At 42.5% G+C, this 23,182-nt stretch overlaps 2 protein-coding genes across 10 annotated transcripts in view; both read right to left on the bottom strand.

Annotated features, from left to right (window-relative positions):
* Positions 1 to 9,040, bottom strand: part of SUOX (sulfite oxidase) — a 75,123-nt gene extending 66,083 nt beyond the window's left edge. For 4 of the 6 annotated variants that reach the window (XM_068267606.1, XM_068267611.1, XM_068267608.1 and 1 more), the window contains exon 1: positions 8,909 to 9,040. Coding sequence is in view for 2 of the 6 variants with exons in the window: in XM_068267604.1 (XP_068123705.1) it covers positions 8,909 to 8,966 (58 nt within the window). In the remaining 4 variants the exon portion in view is untranslated. Of the gene's footprint in view, positions 1 to 8,866 lie in introns of all 6 variants that reach the window. The other 2 variants (XM_068267605.1, XM_068267607.1) reach the window with 2 other exon arrangements.
* An 820-nt stretch (positions 9,041 to 9,860) lies between these two features.
* Positions 9,861 to 23,182, bottom strand: part of RAB5B (RAB5B, member RAS oncogene family) — a 62,062-nt gene continuing 48,740 nt past the window's right edge. For all 4 annotated transcript variants that reach the window (XM_068267600.1, XM_068267599.1, XM_068267601.1 and 1 more), the window contains one exon: positions 9,861 to 15,349. In XM_068267600.1, the coding sequence (XP_068123701.1) occupies positions 15,234 to 15,349 (116 nt within the window). In that variant the 3' untranslated portion in view covers positions 9,861 to 15,233. The remainder of the gene's footprint in view (positions 15,350 to 23,182) is intronic.

Genomic DNA, 23,182 nt, shown 5'->3' with positions numbered 1-23,182 from the left:
GCCTTTTAAATGCCACCTTCCTTATGGACTTTGAAATTTGTCTCCCCATGCATCTTTATGTAATATGGCAGTGTGGGAGTGAGTCTTCAGCTACATGGTGCAATATAGCATTTTGGGTGTGGCTTCAGATATAGATATGGGGTAGCGGGGGCCACTGAGGCATACAGGGGTACGGAGAGGTAGCCTACACAGTGGTGAACCTAAAACCTGGTACACACCTTCAATTTTGATTGGCTAATCACTGACCAATTTTACCTTTAATCTGTTGATAGAATTTAATATTTGTTGACCCTCATACTACATGTAGAAGGTAAAATTGGTTAGTCATCGCCCAATCAAAAGTGAGTACCAGGTACCTGTGTACCAGGTTTACTCTTGATCAGAAGTTTCGCTCAACTGCTTTGTTCACATGTTGCTATGGCAACCAGCCCTCCGAATTTAGCTTCTGCTTTTCCAGTTGCGTCTGGGGAGCGTGTGTGTGTATGTGTGAGACATTAAGTGCCAGGAAACAAATTGGGGGGGGGCGGGGGACATAAATGTGAGTATTTAAAAATAAATTCATAACTATTGCGAGATATACATATTAAAATGTAATAAACAATTCTATACAGTAAGGGCCCCTCCGTTACGAAAATCACAACTGCGGTTTGCTGTGATCGCCATTTTGTTTTCAGGCACGTTTTGCTGTGATTAGGGGTGCAATCAGCAGGAGCACAAATAATTCCAGAAGTGAAAAAAAAAACAAGAAACTGCAGGAATTTTCTTCAAATGGCAGATCGCAAAGCAAATCACGTAGCACACAGCTTTTGCCATGCAATTTGCATGTGTTCCCATTAATTTAACCTAATCGCAAACGCAGGCAAACTGCAGCATGTACATTTGCAATTGGGTGAAAAATGGATCGCACCACTCTGTACAGGGCTTCCCAATAACTAGATAAATCACAGTGCCCTTACGATCAGCGAACCAATCTAGTTTCAGCAGAAGGTGTGATCACCATATTTAGTGACAATCGGCTTTATCAACCACATTACAGATCAAACAGCGTTTATCACTTTGAAAGCACAGACCACCAAATTCAACAATGGAGCACTGACCACCAGTTTGCTGAAGATCGCTGCTGTCATAGTGAGCAGCCATAATGATAGCCAATGGGCAGTGTACAGCTAGCTCTTCTGAAGAGAAGTCACAGTCCAGAATGGCAATAGTCTCCATTCAAGTGAAGGAGCTATGGGTTGCCAGTTTTTTTGCCAGGGTGATTAGGACAATGTGCTAATGGTCAATAAACAAAATGTGTTTATTGCCCTTTTATAAATCTGCATTAGACTTCAGAGAGCAGAAAGCACTTTAGTTAGAAATGGGTCCCAGCATTCATCTTTCATCCAGTGCTAAGTGCTCACCCACCTGACATACAGGCCCATATGCAATACACTTTTTTTTTTTTTTTTTCAAACATATTTTATTGAATTTTGTCATCTACAGGTTTAGATCAGGCATCTTATACATAACATGAACAAATACGACTGCAGATTTTTGCCTTAAAGGCTATCAATAAAAGGTTTACTTAGCAGTTACATGTAGTCGATTGGATGTTCTTTAATTAGGGGATGCTAGCGCATACACTGTTCAAGTTTGCCTGTTAGAATTATCTATGAAGATTATAGGCTGGAGACCAAAGAAGCCTTTCCCACGAAAGAAACCCCCCTCCCCACCTAACTAATTCCCTCCCTATCCCCTTCTATCTCATCTTTCTCCTCTTTTGTTGTGGTTAGGTCCCACGCCCCGACATGGGTGTTGACACTATTTTTAGCGAGTTGTGCCCGGATCATTCCTAGCAGGTAGTGTTAATTGTCCCAGGGTTCCCAGAAGTTCCTCTGTGGCGTACCAGGATGTATAGCGGAAAGGTTCCATTAGAGATGTGATTTCATTTCTGGAGAAATTATGGGTTATAAAGGGTTTCCAACACTTAAAGAATTTCTTGGAACATTTTTCTTTGTGTAGTAGAGTATCTATTTTGGCCATGGCAAAAAGGTCAAAGAGCTCTGCTTTGAGGTCACATATTGTTGGTGCTGTTGGATATATCCATCTATTGTAAATGGATTTGCGTGCTGCTATAACACACAGATGGGCTAGATTCATTGGGGTTTTTGTCCAGTCTGATGGGTTAGGATTAGGAGCGACATAGTTGAAAAGGCAGAACACCGGGTCCAGGATTAGTTGCTTGTGGCACATGTTATTTATGAATTGAGTAACTGCAGTCCAGTAGGCCTGTATGTTTGTGCATTGCCATATACAGTGCATTAGGTTAGCTTGCGAGGCTTTACACTTTGGACAATAAGGTGAGTATCCTGGTGGAGGTGTCTTGTACTTTATGTCGAAGGCGTACTTAGCCCTATGGATGAATTTCAAATGTGATTCTCTCCATGTTTCATTTGTGATTAGTTCTCTATATTTATTATTGCCTTCTATTATGGCATCTTCTATTTGAGAGTCCGGAAAGATTTTGTTCCAGAATGCAAAGCTGCTTTTCCAGCATTTTTTTGTTTGTAGGAGTAGCAGGCGTCGTTGTGTGGCCGATAGGGTTAAATCCTCGTTCTGAGGTTTGAGAAAAGTGTCCAGAGAGTTTATGGTGGCTATTGTTGGCAGATGAGTGATCTGGGATGCTACAAAGGAATGGATCTGTGCATACATGAGGAAGTCTGTACGAGGAATGCCATACATGCTTCTGATTTCCACAAAAGTTCTCCATCTGTGTGTGTCTAAGTTAAATAGTTGACCTAGTTTAGTCAGTCCCTTCTTTTCCCATTTGATAAAGGTTCCGTGTTGCATTCCAGGGGCGAAGCCTGGGCTTCCCCAGAGTGTCATGAATTTAGATATTTTCCACGGCAAACGGTGCATTTTACATAGCTCTCTCCATGCTAGTATGGTATCTCGTAACAAGATATTGTGTTTGATTCGGATTGGCAATTGACACCAGGAAGCGTGCATGATCCCTACCAGTGTCCATGGTTCTGCTATAGCTGCTTCTAATGTATAGTTGGAGAAAAAGGAGGTGGCAGACACCCAATCCCTCACATGTCTCGTCAAACAGGCCACATTATATTTTCTGATGTCCGGAATTCCCAGTCCCCCCACATTTTTAGGTGAGTGCAGTTTAGTTAAGCCGATTCTGGCTCTTTTGCCTCTCCAAAGGAAGCGGGAGAATGCTCTATTTAGATTTTGTACGTCCTGATGTTTGAGAAGGAGTGGAAGAACTTGCATTGGGTATAATAATTTACCAAAGCTTACCATCTTCAGTAAGGCGGCTCGTCCCATTATATTGAGTGGTATTTCGGACCACCTTTCAATTTGAGCTATAATTTCTTTGTTTTTAGGGGTAATATTGAGTTGGTAGAGGGAATAGGGATCCGGTTTGATTTTTATACCGAGGTAGGTGATAGGGCCTTTCGTTATTTGGACTTCTAAGCTGCATTCAGAGGTCTGTGGCCAGAATCTGGTTAGCGGCATTAGTTCGCTTTTGGTTGTATTAATTTTGAATCCTGACATAGATCCTATCTGTTGGATTAGGTTCAGGATATCTCTAATTTGTTGAGAGGGGTCGTTGAGGAACAGTATTACATCATCTGCAAATAGCGCTTGCTTTATTTTTTTGCCATTTCTATACCTGGATTTATTTCATCTAGCAGTCTTGCCAGAGGTTCTAATGATATGTTAAATAGTATGGGGGAAAGAGGACATCCTTGTCGGGTGCCTCTGTAAATATTAAAGGGAGCTGAGATGAAACCTGGCAGGTGGATGCGTGCTGCAGGAGTGGCATATATTTGTTGGATTACATTAATAAAGGCCCCTGTAAACCCCATTTTGGAGAGCGTCATTTCCATCCATTTCCATTGTACGGCATCAAATGCCTTTTCAGCATCAAGTGTGAGTAAGGCTGCATTCTTATGGGTCTTGGGATATGCTTTGACGTGCTCCAATATGGCTAGAACTTTCCTAATGTTGCTAACTGCTGAGCGTCCTTTTATAAAGCCTACCTGGTTGGGGTGGATTATTTTGGGAAGTATTTTAGATAACCTAGTGGCCATTAGTTTAGTTAGGAGTTTTATGTCTTGGTTGATCAGGGAGATTGGCCTATATGATTCTGGGGCTAGTGGGTCCTTTCCTTTTTTAAGTATAAGTTTGACATATGCTTCATTAGCGGATTTCAAGTAACCTTCTCCTTTTAGGATTTTGTTAAATATTTTAGCTAGTGTGGGGGCTGCCTCTACTTTTAAGATCTTAAAAAATTCTGCAGGGAATCCGTCGGGGCCTGGTGCTTTGTGATTAGATAATGATTTTATGACCTCTATAATCTCGCTTGGGGTGATAGGGGCATTTAGATCTTCCAGGTCTTGTGCACTGATTTATTTATTTAATTTTGCCTCTTCTAACCAATGATTGATTTGCTCATTGCTGCTATCCAAAGGTTTGGCATAGAGTTGCTCATAATAGTTTCGGAAGATATCTACTATTGTTTTTGGGTGGTGGGTTAGATTCCCCTCCTTGTCTTTAAGTTGTAGGATAGATTCATACTCTTGCGATCCCCTGGCCATAGCAGCAATCAGTTTCCCCGACTTGTTGCCATATTTAAAGAAGAAATGGCGTTTGGATGATAATGTTTGCATTTCCCTGAGCGTGCACCATTTGTTTACTTCTGTCTGTTTTTTGGTCCACTCCATTCTAGTGTTTGTATTAGGGGATACCTGGTACGCTTGGTATGCTTTTCTTACTTGGTGTATTGCGTCCATGTAAGCTTTATGGATCTGTTTGTTTTTTTTAAACGAGACATGTGCCAAGATTTTCCCTCTGAGTACCGCTTTCGCTGTATCCCAGAATAGGAATGGATCTCCAGAGTGTACCGCATTGTCCATACTAAACTCCCCCCACCAATTCTGCATCAGGAGGTGAAATTCGTCGTCACCATAGACATATGTTGGGAACCTCCATATTATATCTGTGCCTGTCGGCATTTTATCTAGTAGCTGAATAGTGACCGGTGCATGGTCTGAAATCATTATGTCATGGATTATGGCTGTTTGTAGTTTTGTTATTATGGTCTGTCCCAGAAAGAAGTAGTCGATTCGTGAGAAGGAAGAGTGGGGGGGAGAGAAGAAGGAGTATTCTTTATCACATGGGTGTAGGAATCTCCAGGCATCAATTAGTTTTAGAGATTGTGTCAGTCCATTTAGGGGTGTCTTCCCCACACTCTTCCTCCTGTTTCCTCCCCTCTCTGTTTTAGTATCCTCAGCTACGTCCATTACCTCATTCCAATCACCTCCCATTATTAGCCTATCTGTATTTTCTGTCAGTAGCTTGTCGGTTAGTTTTTTATAGAATTGGGTTTTCCCGTCATTAGGCCCATATATATTGTATATCACCAGGCTTTCTCCCGGGAGATGTACTCTTACTGCCACACACCTTCCATTTTTATCTGAGTGAATCATTTCCACTTTTCCTTTTATTGCTTTACTTACTAGTATTATGACACCTGCTTTTTTGCCCACTGCTTCTGATCCGAAGCAACATTTAACCCACCCCTTTTGCATAAATTTGAATTCCTCGGTTCGGAGATGTGTCTCCTGGAGTAGTGCTATGTCTACAGATAATTTTTTGAGGTGTCTAAGTGTTTTGCCCCTTTTTATTGGTGACCTGAGCCCCTTTACATTCCAGGAACAAAGTTTAATCGTCATGTTATTATTACTTTTGGTTTATGTATGTCGGTTAGTAACTCTTCCGGGTAATCCCTATATTCTGCAAGTACAGGCACATTCTCACTATCTGTTGAGAGGTGAAGGAAAGATGAGACCCTAATCCCCGTAACTATTAAACATTTCAGACATACAGAGGAGCGATAACAAATACGTTTTAGCTGCTGGCTTGCATTATCATATCCCCTCAGTAAAAAACAGCATATAACATAATAAACATAGTAAACAGTAAAGCACTTTCCCTGTGCATGGACTTCACTTCTTCCCCACAACATAGCTATAAAGCATCCTCGCTTCCAAAGCCTTTACACGCCCGCAGCAGTATGGATTGCGGGAGTATATCTATATTAATATGTTACTTATCAGAAGAGTCATTATTTATATAGGTTCCCCAATCTCTCAGAGACTCCAAGTCAGGTCTGATGAGGTGAAGACGGGGTAGATGTTCGTCTCCCATTTTCTGGGGTAGTAGGTAGGTGTGTAGGAGAGCCATTTTCCCTGCGTGGCGATATTGCTGCCAGTTGTTTAAGGTGTTTCTCTGCTTCTTGCGGGGTTTTAAATATGTGGATTTGCCCATCCGGGTCTGTGATTTTTAGGATTGCTGGGTACATCAGGGCAAATCTTATTTTTTTTTTTACTAAGGAGGTGCATATGGAGCTAAAGGTCTGACGTTTTTGCGAGACCTCCAAGGAATAGTCATTAAAGATTCGTATTCTGGTCCCCTGATATTCCAATGCATTCTCTGATGATTTAAAGGCTCTGAGGAGCACAGTTTTATCAGTGTAGTCCAGATATTTCACCATGACCATTCGTGGTAGGTTTTTTGCTTTGCTTTTGTGTGCCTACTCTGTGTGCCCTTTCCGTTTTGCATATATTCGGAATAGCCAAAAGTTCTGGAAGTGTATGTTCGCAAAACTCTTTTAGGTCTTCAGGTTTAACTGATTCCGGCAGGCCTACTATTCTTAGGTTATTGCGCCGGGACCTGTTTTCCAGGTCCTCAATGCGTGAGTGGTAGGCAGTATTCTGCCTAAGGGCCTCTTTGAGCTGTGTTTTGGCGGTGTGTAGGTCATCTTCGCAGCTTGATATGCGCCGTTCTACCTCTGCTAACTGTGAGGCATGTGTCTGCAGTTCTGTGGTGATGGTAGATAGGGACTGCGTCACTGCTGCCGCCACTATAGAGTGTAGGTCTGGCATCAGATATTTGGCTACCTCCTTTGCCATGCGCTTATATCTATGTGCCGTTGGTGTTCTCTTACTTGTTCTGCTGTCCCGCTCTGATTCCTCATCCCACTGTGAGGATTCTTCTGTTGCGCAGCTATCTGCCGGACCCGGAGGCGCCATCTTGTCGCGTGGTTGATCCACCTCTGGGCCCCCTTGTTTCGCTGCCGCTGGGGTGAGGTAGCGATCCATACGCTGTCTCTGAGGTTTGGTGAGGATGAGCGGCACCTGGGGTGGCAAGAACCAGGTGTCCTGTTGTCGGTTTGCCTGCTGCGTAGCGTTGGGCTTAGCGGAGCTCCGCTTCGCTCACCCTTCCATGCAGGCGCCGGAACCGGAAGTGCAATACACTTTTTCATCTGAGTTTTCTCCTAGGTGATCATTTTAAACTTGCCAACACAATTTCTTTCAAGCCACCAGCAAGCAAGAAAATACTCAAAATATTTTTAATAGTACTTTCTCACCTACTTTTTGGTACTTTTTAAGTGCCGTATAGTTATTTTAAATTGAAGATGAAAAATTATCTCCAAGGAGAAAACTCATGTGAAAAAGGGAATTGCATATGGCCCACAGAGTGTTACCAGCATAACATGACCCACATTATAAGGTATAAAAACACAGATTACCTCCTTCCTTATTGGGTCCAGGTCTGTAATGATCCAAATATATGTAAAAACAAAAAACACTTCTCACATATATACACATATGATTGCAGATGTATTAAAACCAGAATAGCCAAACTGGAGCAGAACTGGTGAAAAACTGGAGCAGATGTTCAGATCAAGACTCCTGACTGGCTGCTTTAATCAACTGCTCCACTTTTGCACCAGATTTGCTTCAATTCTTGCACTGGTTTTGATAAATCTACCCTGTAGTAGGAGTTGAATATGGCAGAGGAAAGTTTCTGATCAGTTAAAGAGACACTGAAGCAAAATTTGTTTTTGATATAATGATTTGTATGTGTAGTAAAGCTAAGAAATAAAACATTAGGAGCAGAGACATAAGTCTTAAGCCCCATCTACACAATACAATTTTTTGTGCGATTTGATTCAATCCGACATGTCCAATCAGGATTAGAGTCGATAGTGTGGTCGAAATGTCATTGCAAAACAATGGCAAATCGATCACACTACCGATCGAATTGAATCCCGATCGGACATGTCGGATTGAATCGAATCGCACAAAAAAATTGTATGGTGTAGATGGGGCTTAATATTGTTCCCAGTACAGTAAGAGTTAAGAAACTCCAGTTATCTATGCAAAAGAGCCATTGAGCTCCACGACTTTGATAATTGCAGATAACTGTCAAGCACTGTATTTACTTTTTCTCTACAGGAGGACAGTTAAAGTCACTGGCCTGCTCTGTAAAATCATTTAGAATGCTGAGTAGTGTGTAAACTGCAAATATTAGAGAATGATGCAATGTTATAAAAAAACACTATATACCTGAAAATAAGAGAATATTTTTTTTGCTACTAATGTTCTAGTAATTATCCGTACTACACAACCATTTCATTATATTATTTTATTTTTCGCTTCAGTATCTCTTTAAGGGAGTAGAGAATGTCAAGGAGGAGTATAAGGGAAGAATTGGATAGATACACAAAGCTGAATATGGAAGTGGTTATGTCACACCGTTACCAGTTTGGTAAATACATGTGTATAAAAATATGTAGCAAAAGCAGGTGTTAGGTGCGGAGGTGGGAACACAATAAGAAGTTAAAGTTGTTAGGGAATCCATGATTGTGATGAAATGACTCAAGACTCAAGATTGTGAGGAAACGAGAAAGAAGAAATGTAGAGTTACAACAAGGTTCACTGTCCAAATCCCTCCTGGTCTGCATAACCAATAAGTCTTAAATAACAACAACATGTGGAACACCAAACCAAGCCTTGTTATTTACCTGGTTAAAATGGTTTACTCATCCACACAGTGATCCACCTACCATTTCTGTAACACGGTTCAACAAACCAAATATCCAGTAGAGAGACAACACTATCCATCTGCCATCCTTTACATGCAGCTGGGGACCATGGGAAAGCAGCAGAATTGTTATTTTCTAGAACCCACAGTACCACTCTGCCTGCAATGAGGAAAATGCGGAGAAATTGATTAAAGTCACCATGTGACCTAAATATTTGAAGCCTTGTAAAAGGCAACATCACTATTTTTTGAAAACATTTAATAATTAATAATAATTCCAGTATTTGTATTGCGCTTTTCTCCTAGGGCACTCAAAGCGCTTGTGAGGCAGCCACTAGAGCACACTGAAAAGGCAGTAGCAGTGTTAGGGCTCAAACCCACTAGAAGCCTTTTCTAATCGCTAGTGATTTGAAAAAGCTCTTGTTAATGCAATGCTATGGGGGATTTTTATAAAATCACATCGTTCAAGTGAGATCACACCCATAGCATTACATTAGCAAGAGCTTTTCAAATCACAAAGCGCTCAGAAAAGAGCTCCTAGACCCAGTGGGTTCCAGGCCTTATGAAGTCTTTCCTAAGGTCTCCTACTGAGGTGCTGGTTTACTGAAATAGGAGACGAAATTTGAACACAGGTCTCCTATGTCACTGGAGAGACTATTCTGCGTGGAATGCGGTTGTATATAATAACCTGGAAGTAGGTTTAGCTCCAATTCCCATTTCTTTTCCAATGTCAGTGCAAAGAATCACACAGCTTACTACAACTATCTAATACTGTAGTTGCAGCAGGCTAAGCCCAGGTCTTACCGGATGGTATTCCCTTCCAGGGACCAACTCTACTAACTGGCATGCAGCAAGATTACAAGTGTGTACAATTTAAGTATAAACACATTTTGACCCCCCCCCCAAAAAAATATCATCTCTCATTCATAGGTGAGACGATAACGAGCTCTAAAAATGAAGAATTCAGACAACCGTTAAGAAGCTAAGTTCATTTAATATACACACACAGTTTTGTTTTTACTTACATTAAATACATTGGCAGATCGGGGTTGAAGTTCATTATGATTATAACCTAAGTTAGATAATTTTTTATGCAAATAAGACAAAAGTAAAATGCACAACAAATCTGATGGCATTTGAAGTGTGAAAGCTGCAATGTACCAACTTGGCAAGTTCTAGTCATATATGATCAGCAGAAGAGTGACGCCACATGCCCTACAGCCTTCCTGTGGGTAGTGGTGGATGTATGTGGTAATACAGTATATGCCTCTACATACAGACATTGTGGACAATACAAAACATATTGTAACTGGTGGCCCATAGCAGCGACACCACCACAGCAGTTCCAGAGCATGGCAAGGCTGAGCCACAGGCTTGATTCAGGGATGTTTAAAGAGAAAATAAAATGTCAAAATAACCATACACAGGTCATACTTGCCTCCTGTGTAGTCTACTCCTTAATCTATTTCTCCTCTCCTGCATCCCATTTGTCTACTGTGATCAATGGATTTCTCTGTCCTCCATTTTAAAAATGGCCATTACCCCCTAACAGCTTCCTGGTCAGCACACTGTTAAACTGTAATATCACCCACTTGAGCCATAGGGAAACATAGGAATTACCTTGCACATTCAGTTGTAACTGACAGCTGCTGATATTTAACTGGCAGCAACTGGTATATTTCAGTTCTGACAAATAATTGTCAGAACTGGAAGGGATCACTGTAAGAAGAAAATGGTAAGCTTCCGAGATGAATTGACGGTGACGTTAGTATGTAATATTCATTTGCAGCTACGTCATGTGTTTATTTTAAAAAAATTTCCTCACTTCAGGTTCCCTTTAAAGCCCAGCTCTTAAAAAAAGAAAAAAAAATGGTAATTTAAGTCATTTTAAAATGGAGTAAAAAATTCTGTTCTGTTTGCAATAGCAGTTATTAAAATATCAAAAAAGGTCACATGTTCCTTTGTCACCTTCCATCCTCTGCAGGCAGAATTATTGGAGTTTTGCCAACATCTTGGTACAACAATTCTAAGACAGAGCTGGCAATAGCTTACACTGTGTTCTGCAGTGGACGAATGGCACTGCGGTATGACCAGGAAAACATTAAATATTCTCAGTATACACTAGCTAAGATTTTATCAGGCTTTTTAGGGGTGCAAGACGCACCTGCAAGGGTAACCTTTTTGAATAGATTTCAGAGGCCATCAGGCAGTAAGACATCTGGCATACACCTGTTGCCAAGCATCATGCCAATATCTTATCGAAGTCAGACAAAGAACAGATGATGAAAAGTACACAGGCATTCATCTGTTGCTCTGCCGATAATCCTTACAGAGATCAAACAATGCCACTAATATCTAAATTGGTCAGGAACAAATACCCTAGAGGCACGTACCCACACACAAACAATAACAGCTGCCCTTCATGATCATGTATCGATCATTATGTTGTCAGTTTGCGAAACACGAGTGCTATATAGCCGACATGCTGCTCGACTATAGTTACAGTTGAATGTGGAGAGGATGACCGATGAGGAGGCGGTACATGAGCTGGCAGCATCCGAAAGGCAGGGCAAGTAGAATACTTATTGCAATGCCACCGCAGGAGTTGGGCAACAGGTGGTGCTGCTAGTAAAATAATACTGGTAATCTAAATTACCAATAATTTTACTGTGCACTATCCTGGACCAATTCTCACTAATGCCTAACCTTAACACCCCATAAGTGCCTAATGACCCCCCCCCCCCCCCATGCCCAATTCTAACCGGTCCTTTAAGTGCTTAGACTGCAGTGACATGATCTGTAAACTTTTAAAATATACTGGCTATTATTAAACAAAAACTATGTACTCTCCTCTACACTTTTTTTGACTTACAACAAATCTTTGATTCATCATGTAATGCAGCAAAGGCTACAGGTTGTGGGCCAGTTTTCCCAAACCGCTTTATTAGCCAACTGAAACACTACACCGGTACATGCCTACTGTCTGACATGCCCAAATATGGCTTCTACCAATAAACTATCAATAGGTCCAGTGAAGTCCTTTTCAATAAGGGTGCCAAGTCTTCTCTTCATTGGTAGCTAATCAGACACAGCGAGCGCCTTGCTTGGATTTAATCAGCCTGTAAAACGCACCCTGCTTAGAAATGTAATAGTTCAACTGCAAACCTCACATCTAGAGAAGGTGGCAATGGTAAAGGAGGGGTTGGGGGAGGGATCATGCATTGTGAACCCTTAGTACATGTCCTGATTTCTTACTTACATTCCTAGGAAAATTCCCAAGGATTCGCAAACACACAAAAGTACAAAGATTTAAAACAGAACGACTCAAGATAACGGTCTGAGGCCATAATGTAAGACATGCAGTCAACTTTTACAGCATACAATTCATCCAAAAAAGGCCACCCAATATAATTCTTGCTAATGTATAACCAGATCCTCACTAGCAATGTGGCACTAATATTTAGACAGATAATAAATGAGGTGGAGGGTTCCCCTCTTCAGAAAATATCTGCTGGGGTCGGAAAGCAGGGAGAAGGAAAATGTGGTGTAAATGACTGTTTATATACAACTACTAAAGAATAAGGAAGTTTAAAGAATAAGTGTTGGTTGTTATGGGCAATACAAAGGCTAATTACAAAGTGAAGCTCGCTGTTACCATCAGACATAACTTTCATACTAGAGCATCTCTTGAATTAAACCTAAGCTTTGTTATATAGACAGAGTGTACATTTCTAGAATATGTAAATAAAATAAGTGCTCCTGCATGCAGATGTCCTGCTTAGTTTACGATGTCCCAAACACACAAACAAACCAGTCTAGCTATGGAAGGAAGGCACATTTCAACAGAAAGCCAGCGAGCCATAAAGCCATCACCATCAGTAAGAACACTTTATCACACCGAAAGGCACACGATTGCCATGCCAACTGTTGTGCAATTAAGACTAAAGAGCGTCTCAGGCCTTGCATTTGGTACAGTGCGGCCCCATGTTGCTTGCTCAGGAACCCTCGTATGTATGTGATGGGGTGAAAGCTGTCATTTCCAAACCACAGGAATCCTAATGATTGCTACAAAATGGTGCGCTGCCTCTACAGAGAAGACAGCAGGCTTTGATAAGCAAAGATGGATGATCTATGAACTATGAAGATCTATGAACATCCCAGCTAGCTTTCTACAACTCCTGAAACAAAGTGCATGCTGCCCAAGGCAACCATTGCAGCAATACTCAGCATACAGGTTTCCAAGAAGGTGAAAAAACAAACAAACAAAAAAAAAACAGTCAATTGTATGTAGTTAAATAGGCAACATGACATTACTCGTGGCTTATCAAAAGAGGCAATTTGCTGTTTTTTGTTTTTAAATGCTCCTACCTTCCTCTACAGCAATACGTGCCTTAATGCACCCACAATGGCTTCCATTTATCTCTGTGGGGGAGACAAAGCTGTGACACAGAAACAATGAGAGTGAATGTAGGCAGACACAGGTGAGAAGAGGCACAAAGGCATCCATGAGAACCTCAACTCCACCCTAATGCTGGCCATACACTGCTCGATTTTGCCACTCAATTCCCCGCTTGATTCCGCAGGTGATTCTCTTATCTTCCGCTCATTTTTCTTATCTTTTTCCATTGTGTTCAATGCGGAATTGAGTGGCGAAACCATTGGGCGAGAGATCGGACATGTTGGAAATTATAGAGCCATCTAAATGGCTCAAAAAACGAACAGTGTATTCCCAGCACTACCTCATCTGCAACTGTGAGTTATATCAGTATTTGTCCATATGAAGGAATGGAGGCCGCCTGGGATACCATTAAGCTGAATGTTAGAGAATGAGCAGGTAGAAGAAGCTAAGTCTGTTACATAAAAAACCCCTTTGAGAATGGTTATTATCATCCACACTGTGAGTGTTAGACAAGCGGTATATCCTAACCCAGCTGCTAAGCTACAGCTTTAGGTCCATGTTACATAAACCATCACCCCGTGTAGGGTTCATACTATCAGTCTACTCCTTTCCACTTGCCCAGGAAACTCAAGAATTTACCATTGTTCTTGAGACCTAGATGTGGCTTCGGGGAGAAAGAAAAAAAACAAAAACAAAAAAAAACAAAAAAACAAAAGAAGAACATGCTCCAAATATGACAGGCTAGAGATCAAAAAATAGAATGAGCAATCCCTTTTGGGATCCCTAATCTCTGTGTCATGCGCTTTCATTGTGTTCCCTTCTTCCTGATGTGACACTTCGAGGACACTCCACACATTCAGACAGAAACCACCAATATGAGCATATACTGTATTATACAGAGAGAACTAACACAGGTGAGACGCCTTGGTAGACAAATTCAGCTGTAATCTGAAAACTGCGAGAATATTAGGATTACAACATACAGAATCTGCTTCCTCTTCAAGCTTGTGTAAACCTTGTCATGTGCTTTATATTCTGGACATAAAAATTCTTTCATTCATGAGACAACGAATACAGATTTTTACTGCTTCAGTAAAGGTAAAAGTTACTGCCTATAAAGTCTGACAGGAATACAGTCCATAATCTGTCACAGGTAGATGTACTCACCCATTCCAGTGCTTACAATAAATCTCATACTGTTACATTCCCATCTATGCCAACTCACCATCCTAGTTCTTGCAGTGGCCAAGATTTTAGGCAAACACCACTAATAAAGTTCACCACAAATGGATGATACACAACATATTTCTGTCAAATGTCCAGGCACACGTCAGGTTTTGGACAGACAAAGAAAAAACAGGATATGATAATAATTACAAGTGGTAGAAAGTATGAAACTCCTGGAAGTTCTACTGAGACTTGACAGGCTGCAAAAGAAAGGCTAGAAAAGAACGAAGTAGATGGAAGTGGAGAAATATTAAATCAAATGAAAAAAAAAAAATCAATATTAAAGTCACTATATGCATCTATAATACAAAGTAGTATCAGTTTTTGTTTTTTTTTTGCTTTTCTTGTTTGCTCAGTCTCCAAAGGCGAGGTCCCCAGACGCGTTCCTTTGCTGCTTCACCACGGGTAGTCTGTGTGTGTTTGTTGGAAGCATTAAAAAGAACAAACAGAAAAATGAAAACCCACAATAGTGCAGTTAGCGAGGAGATCGGAGGGTTGCTTAGGAGTGGCAGGTGGAAGGGACAAGCCAGTCGCTTTGCTTCCATGTGTGTGCTGTTATCCACTGGTGAGGGAGAGCAGGGAAGTGCACAGGGAAAAGTTCTGGCAGAAGAGTGAGGTGCTGAAAAAGTGTTAAGTTGTATTTCTGAAGGGTAGAAGGGCAAGTGCAGGAAGAGAGGTTATAATCTTATCTTGGTTCCCCTTTGCTCTCCTGTCTGCTCTGTTAATTGCTGCAGCACTGGCTCTTATTCTGCTGCGTCTGCTCGTGTAGATCCACTCCTCGGCTCCGGCCGGCAGCTCCACTCGTGGTCTGCGGCTCATTTTTTGGCAGCTTCTTAGCTGTTGAATAAAAAGGAATGAATAATGAAAAAAAAGAAACCTACCACATGACTACTTCATTGTAATTAAGAAACCTAATAATCTCTCTGAATGCCATTTACACATGGTCTGATAAACAGATGCAGTACAAGCCGAGATGCAGTACACATCATCTTTAAAGGACAACTGAAGCAAGAGGGATATGGAGGCTGCCATATTTATTTATTTTTAAACAATACCATTTGCCTGGCTATCCTGCTGATCTATTTGGTTGCAGTAATGTCTAAAAAACACCAGAAAAAAAGCATGAAGCTAATCTTGTCAGATCTGACAAATGTCAGAAACACCTGATCTGCTGCATGCTTGTCCAGGGTCTGTGGCTAAAAGTATTAGAGGGAGAGAGGATCAGCAGGATAGCCGCTCAACTGGTGTTGTTTAAAAGGAAATAACTATGGCAGCCTCCATATCCCTCTCAGTTCAGGTATCCTTTAACCTCTCTGGCAGCCAGGAAAAAATAGCTGAAAACGGAATGGGCGAGTCAGGCTCATCCAGCAGTTCTAAGGCAGAGTACAGTTTTTCCGCAAGCAGTTTTTGCATTAAAATTCTTGTTCATTTGCCAATTTTCACATGCTCTGCAAACCTGCATAGGAAAATTCACACACAAATAATAACATTTCTATAGCGCTTTTCTCCCATAGGACTCATAGCGCTTAGGCTCTATCAGATGCAAATTTTAAAGCTAAAAACGCATGCGAAGCACTGCATGTTTTCTCACAAAAAAAAAAAAAGAGTGGTAAAATGGTGGCCTGGCAGAAAGGGAAAATTAAAAAATTGTTTTTACACGATTTTGTGTTTGAAGCTTTTATTATACTCAAAATTGCTTTACACATTTTTGTAAGTTACAGGCAACAATTTCATGAAAATTAATTTAACCACTTTTTGCACAGAAATCCAGCAAAAATTGACCGCCAAGGATGTTAAGGTAGCCATACACTGGCAGATGGCCGCCCAGTGAGTTAAATCCCTGACTGAAATGTTATAATTGAGGGATGGATCTATTTATGACTCACACTGCAAATAGATTAAGAAATTTCAGTTTAAAAACTATTAGGGACCGTTTCCACTAGCGCGGAATCCAGGCCGAATTCGCAGAGTTTCCCCTCAGGCAAATTGCACGATGAAACTCTGCCAGAGGGGATAATGGCGCCGCCAGCCGAATCGCTTGCCCTAGCGATTCGGCCGACATTGCTATCCATTTCCGTGCGGGAGGCAGCGAATCCATGCACGGCTTCTGGGATTAGTGTACATACCCGCAGACCAGGTATTGCTGCTGCACGTCTCACAGCCAGGTGCGGCGGCTAGTGGAAAGGTAGCCTTAAAAATCCAAGGAACTGCCACAGAGCATGGCTGAATGATGGTGCCCCCCCCCCCCCCCTTCCATTAATAGTATCTCCCTTGGAGCCCCTACAGAGTACTCGCAGCAGCAAAGCACACTCGCCTTTAAGGCTGGTTCCCTCCATCCCGAGTCCTGTCTCTATCCCTATACATTGGTGCATGTTCTCTGTGACCTGGTCACGTATAACAGGCGCGGGTGTTTGGGAATGGAGACTGAGACACAGACTCGAGGGAATATGCCGGCAGGATTACTCTGCAGGGACCTCAGGGAGGCATACATTTGAAATCGGCACAGGAAGACTTGGGCGGTGGATACAGCCGGTATATAGCTGATCCTGCTGCTGCACAAGTCCCGGCCGTGTTAATTACTATTCCCCTTCCAGGCCGCCATGGATGGTGGGCAATGATATAATTCGGCTTCCAGCTATTGCTGGAGGACGAATTATTGTGTTTTAAAAGCAACTTCGGCTCCGTCTTCTGACGGGGGCGATTACTACATACAGGAAAATGCAAGAGAGTTCAGTTCTATCACACTTCAACACTGACATAGGAAGTTCTCTGTATTATTATTAATGGCGTACTGTGGTATGAAAATAAGAAAAAAGTATCGTATGTTTTTGTAACATTCCCAATCCCTGCCATTGTCACACAGTTTTGACAATGGATGGTTTCTGATGTTTAAACTAAACAGATTATTAGGTAGAGTGAATACACTGCACTTCTTCCCTTGCAGTCTAAATGTTGGCAGGTCCCTGGATATCTCTGTCCCACTCTGCTCACAGCAAGTATCACAGTGCAGGGATCAGGTTCAGGCAGTGGCAGAGGTGAGAGAGGCTTTAGCCTCAGGGCGCAGGGTAGGAGGGGGCGCACAACTCACTCAGCTATCATTCCATTATTGTGTTTGAAGCAGAGAGACATAAGAAAAGGAGATACATGGCAGTGACTGCAAGCCAGATAACTAGAGATCAAGGTGTTTGGGGGGTTGGGGGCCCTGGGGCACCTCTTAATCTAATAGCAATCAGTGTGTGATGGCTGGGGTAGGAGGGATAGAGGGGCACACTTTGGTGTCTCAGCCTTGGGTGCTGGAGGACCTTGTCCCGCCTCTGGCAGGGATTATGCTTTAAGGACAACTGTAGCATATGAAGGCTTCCATATTTATTTCCTTTTAAAAGCGGATCCGAGATGAAAAACTAACTAGAACAAGTAACTGGTCTATATGCCTCATCTAAAGTTTAGATAGTTTACACAGCAAATCTAGAATAGTTTATGATTATTTATTCCTGTGATACAATGAGGGCAGCCATGTTCTGTTTGCCACATTACACACAGGCAAGCTGATAGCATCTCCAGCCCTCAGCCTGTGAAAATTTCACTCCTCTCTCCTCCTCCCTTCTGCCTCTGAAATCTCTGGCTAGTAACCTCCTCCTCCTCCTGCCCAGACTGAGCTCCCATAAGCCCTTGCTACAAAGGCTAAAAGTGCCAAGGCTTTCTGGAGATGCTGTGGGCGAGGCTTGTTTAATTTATAGGGAATTAGAGTATTAAAACAAAACAAGTACTTGGCTTGAGGAATGCCCTATAAACTATATAAAAGGAACATAATTATGCAATAAGTAAAAGTTTATCTCGGATCCACTTTAAGCAATACCAGTTACCTGGCAGTCCTGTTGATCCTCTGCCTCTAATATTTATAGCCATAGACCCTGAACAAGCATATGCAGATCAGAGGTTTTCTGACATTGTCAGACACTACTGAAACCAAATAGATCAGCAAGACTGCAGTGCCAGGTAACTGGTATTGGGTACAAGAAAATAAATAAGGCAGCCTCCATATACTTCTCGCTTTAGTTGTCCTTTGAAGCGTACCTGAGATGATTGGGAGAAAAGGATTTTTACTTAACTGGGGCTTTTTACAGCCCCCTGTAGTCCATCATCTCACTCAATGTTCTCCCAATCCCCTTTGCTGTGCCTCTGCCAGCCTCGTAAAGTGCGACTCAGTTGAGGACTACTGCGCATGCACGGTCCCAGCCGTATGCACCCCCTGATCACGATCCTATGCCTGGGTGCATTCTGCGCATGTGCAGTTCATTAAATCTGTTAGTGCACTTGCATAGAACTCCCAGCCACAGGAGCGCAATGGAGGACTCTTTCAGCCTACAACAACACATGCACAGTGGCCCACAATCCAGCTGGATCACGGACTTCACAGTAACACAATGAATCGAAACAGAGAGACATCGAGGGAGCTGACAGACTACAGTGGGCAGGTGGAAGCCCCAAGTATGTAAAAATCCTTTTCTGAATAACAGTGACTAGACCAAAAGCCAGAAGCACAACGCAAATGTCGATTGACATCTCTGAACTAACTAACTGAGGGGGAAGTATACATTCCCCTTCACCAACAGGTACCATTTTTATTGCACTTTCAAGTGCAGCTTTAGCCAAAACAATTTCAGAGTTGGCAAGAGCAAGGTACAGAGAGATTCAAACTGCTTTCTCCTAACTTCCTGTTCTCAGGGCCCTGTGTCCAAAGCAGGATGTTAGGAAAGACAGCCTTGAAAACCTCAGAGATATTCTAATACTATTTCACATCAGTAAAATTGCATGTTTATAAATTCCTATGTCCTCGTTAGAGAAAAATTACCTCCTCTTTTGTTCTTAATGGCCATTCCAGCATGTCCGAAAGTGAGAGGAAATCTGCCTCAGTGGAACGCTACCATTCAAATTCAATCAATTTACTCCATTGATATTTTTTTAAAAAAAAAATCAAATCAATCCACCATACACCAATTTCTTAAAAAGAAACAAAAATAGAGAAAGCGCCAAAAAGTCTGAAAACAGTGTCGTAACAATACAGGCTGCAGCACCTGCACCTACGGGGGCCCGGGGCCCCTGTAGTGCCCACCCAGGACCGTATTGGGGGCAGGAGGGGTCGTAGCATGAGGGGAGAGCATGGCCACCTACATCGGTGGGGAGGGGGGGGGAGCGCTCCCCTCAACGCTGCCCTCCAGCATCAACCATTGGCAGCAGCAGTACACAGGAACACATACCTCCATGCGCCGAGGTTTAGCTCTCTAAGTGTCTGACGCTACTTCCTGTTTATCAGGAAGTAGTGTGAGGCACTTAGAAATTGGACCTCCGCGGTGGAACATATGGAGGTATGTGTTCCTGCCCGTTGCTGCTGCCAATGATTGATGCTGTGGGGGGGGGGGGGGGGAAGAGTGGCCCCACCTATGTAGGTGGCCATGCTCTCCCCTCATGCTGCGACCCCTCCTGCCCCCCCAATACGGACCTGAGCGGGCCCCAGGGGGGCATCCAAAATTTTGCAGTGGGGCCCCGTGATTTCTAGTTACAACCCTGTCTTAAAATTTGAGAAAATTGATTAATTTTCGAAAAAAAATTAAATAGTTTTGCAAAAATGTAAAGCCATCTCCCTCCTTCTCTAAGCTATATCTGTTTCGGCCATCTTGCGCTCTCCATTTATCATCTCTCCTTAAAATGAACCAGAGGTGAAAATAAACTGATGAGATTAACAATTAGATTTATCCTCCTACTCCTAAAAATGACTAAGTATCCCAAGTGTTTCCTTTATATTTGAACAATTACAAAGTAGGTTGAATGTTTTATGGTCTCTAATCAGTGTCCTTAGCGGTAATCACGAGTCCAGCTCATGGTGGAAAACAAGCCAGGAGCAGTAACCCAGAGCTGGATTCATGGTAGCAGCCGGAGGTCTATGCCGAGCAACCCGCACAGCGGACCTTTTTACTCACCTCCCGGAGGATCCCGATGTTAGCCGCCATTCTTCTTCCTCCAGCCTCAGGGCGCAATGTAGGAGGGGGCGCAGAATTCATTCAGCTGTCATTCATAATAGTGTTTGAAACAGAAAGAAATAAGAAAAGGGGATACATAGCAGTGACTGCAAGCCAGATAACTAGATATTAAGGTGTTGGGGAGGTTGTGGGCCCTGTGGCACCTCTTAGTCTAATAGCAATCAGTGTGTGGCAGCTGGGGTGGAGGGATGGAGGGGCACACTTTGGTGTCTCAGCCTTGGGTGCTGGAGGACCTTGTCCCGGCTCTGTCTGTCGTCATGAAACAATCTCAATGTAATCTTCATAGCGTGAAAGAAGTCTCAGTGCTGGGGGCCTGGCTTGAATCTTGGCCAAGACACGCATGGAATTTTATGATGTTGGGGTTTTTTTGCCTTTTTTTGTGGGTTACATTCAGGCACTCCAGATTCCTCTTACATCACAAAAACTGTCATCCCCAAAATTGGGCTTAGACTATGTTGGACATAGGACTAAGGTAGGAATTAAATTACAGATTTCTCTATGGGTGTGTGCACACTATATCAGTTGTGCTGCAGAATAATGTCAACTAACTCCATGTTCATATCTCTGCATTGTAACAGATCACGTATGCTAGTTTAGTGCATGCAGGCTTTGAATTAATGTGTATAGGAGAATGCGCACAGAGTCCATTGCATCGCGCCACACACACACACACACACACACACACACACACACACACACACACACACACACACACACACACACACACACACACACACACACACACACACACACACACACACACACACACACACACACACACACACACACACACACACCAGCCTTAAGGGCAATTAATGACAAGACTACCACCATATACTCTTTAAAGCACTGCAGAACAGGTCAGCACTATATGCCATATATACTCGTGCATAATCCGGCCCATGTATAATCTGGAGGTACCCACTTTTCCCTCAAAAAACAGACAAAAAAGGTGATTGACTCACATATAAGCCCCTGCCCAGTGTAAACAGTCAGATGTGTCCCCAGTATGTGGCATATACATATCCAGTATAAATAGCCAGATTTTCCACTAATACTAAGCAGCCCCCCTCCCCATAGCCAGATGTGCCCCCAATTTCTAGGCAGCCACCCTCCTCATGAAGAGAAAATCATGGAGGGTAAGGGCAGTGGAGTAAATGGATCATGCAGCAGTGATCCTAGCTTGCCAGCTGCCTCCCCGCTGTGTCCGTGCCCCCCATCAAAGTGTTGAGTGCTGACCCCACATGGCGCACACTGCAACATGGTGGCCACTGTGCCCACCAGCTTGTGGAGCAGAGCAGCATGTCATTGCTGTTGCAATGTTCCAGTATTTTTCCTGTGTAGCAATTGGTGTCTCAAGACGCCACTACACATGACACAGTGATTGCTACACATACACTGCCTGCCTTGAGTATAAGCAGATTTTTTGCGCTGAAAAATTCAGCTTATACGCGAGTATATACAGCAAACACAAAATAAATGTAAAAAAATAAATAATTCCTGCAAAATCTTATTAATGAATGAAGTCTAATGGTCTGCCTGGTCACAGATTTATCAGCGAGATGTTCCAGTGGCAGACTTCACTTTCACACTTCAAATAAATGAAAAACATTACTGTATAAAAAAGTGGTGATAAAGAGTTCAGTGGCTTTGAGTTCAAGTTAACATCAAACCACAAAAACATCAATATGCATCAGTACAGCCATTAAGTAATACGCCAGACGCAATCGGAACACTGATGAACTTTGAGGTTATCTGCTAAAGATATGAGGTTTCTAATGATTAAGTATCTGTCAAAGTCATACAAAGGATTTCTTGAAGGAGGTCATTGACTTTTCTAATACAGGCATGTTCCTGGAATACGCCTATTAAATAATAAAATGAACGCATTGCAAACTTTCTTATTTACCGTAACCTGTAACTTAAACTGTGTAATTTATATAGGCACAGGAAAATAATCCTTTGCATGTATGCAGAAAATAGGCCTTTTATATCTACACAATAAATGTTGCCCCTACCTGCTTACACCATAGGACGGAGCTGTAGCTGGGCATTTCTTAGCAAAACCAGCAGCCAACCTGCACCCTCCACACACTGGGCAATGTCTCCTATAAACTCAGAGAACAGAGGGATTTGGATGACCGTATTTAAGAGTTCTGTGGTCAGGGCTGGTCCTAGACTTTTTGCTGCCTGAGGCAAACAAGTGAGGATGTGCCCCCCCCCCTTTGCGATTTGGAATGATTGCACAGCATCCAACAATTTACTCTGATTCATTTCATGAAAATAAAACACTGCTGCTCTCCTGCCTTCCCCTCACTCACTGTCAGACTTCTCGCACAACACAACAAGCTGCTTTCCCCAATGAGGACCTCTTCACCTCACTCACAGTACAAAAATGCTGCCCCTCTAATCCCCTCACCTGATGCAAGTGTTTCACCTTGCTTCATGACAGAACCAGCCCTACCTGTGGTTGGTGAAAGCAGCCCTTGCAATTACAGAGGAACTTAGATCTTAAAACATCCCCCATACCAGTTTCTGAACTTCCTTCTAATCAGGCTGCAGAATCATCATCCAAACAACATATACAATAATTTGACTGGACATTTTTCAGTTCTAGAACAGGTTTGGTCAC

The sequence above is a fragment of the Hyperolius riggenbachi genome, chromosome 2, assembly GCF_040937935.1.
Source record: "Hyperolius riggenbachi isolate aHypRig1 chromosome 2, aHypRig1.pri, whole genome shotgun sequence".
Taxonomy (NCBI): domain Eukaryota; kingdom Metazoa; phylum Chordata; class Amphibia; order Anura; family Hyperoliidae; genus Hyperolius; species Hyperolius riggenbachi.
This window is presented reverse-complemented; position numbering and strand designations above follow the sequence as displayed.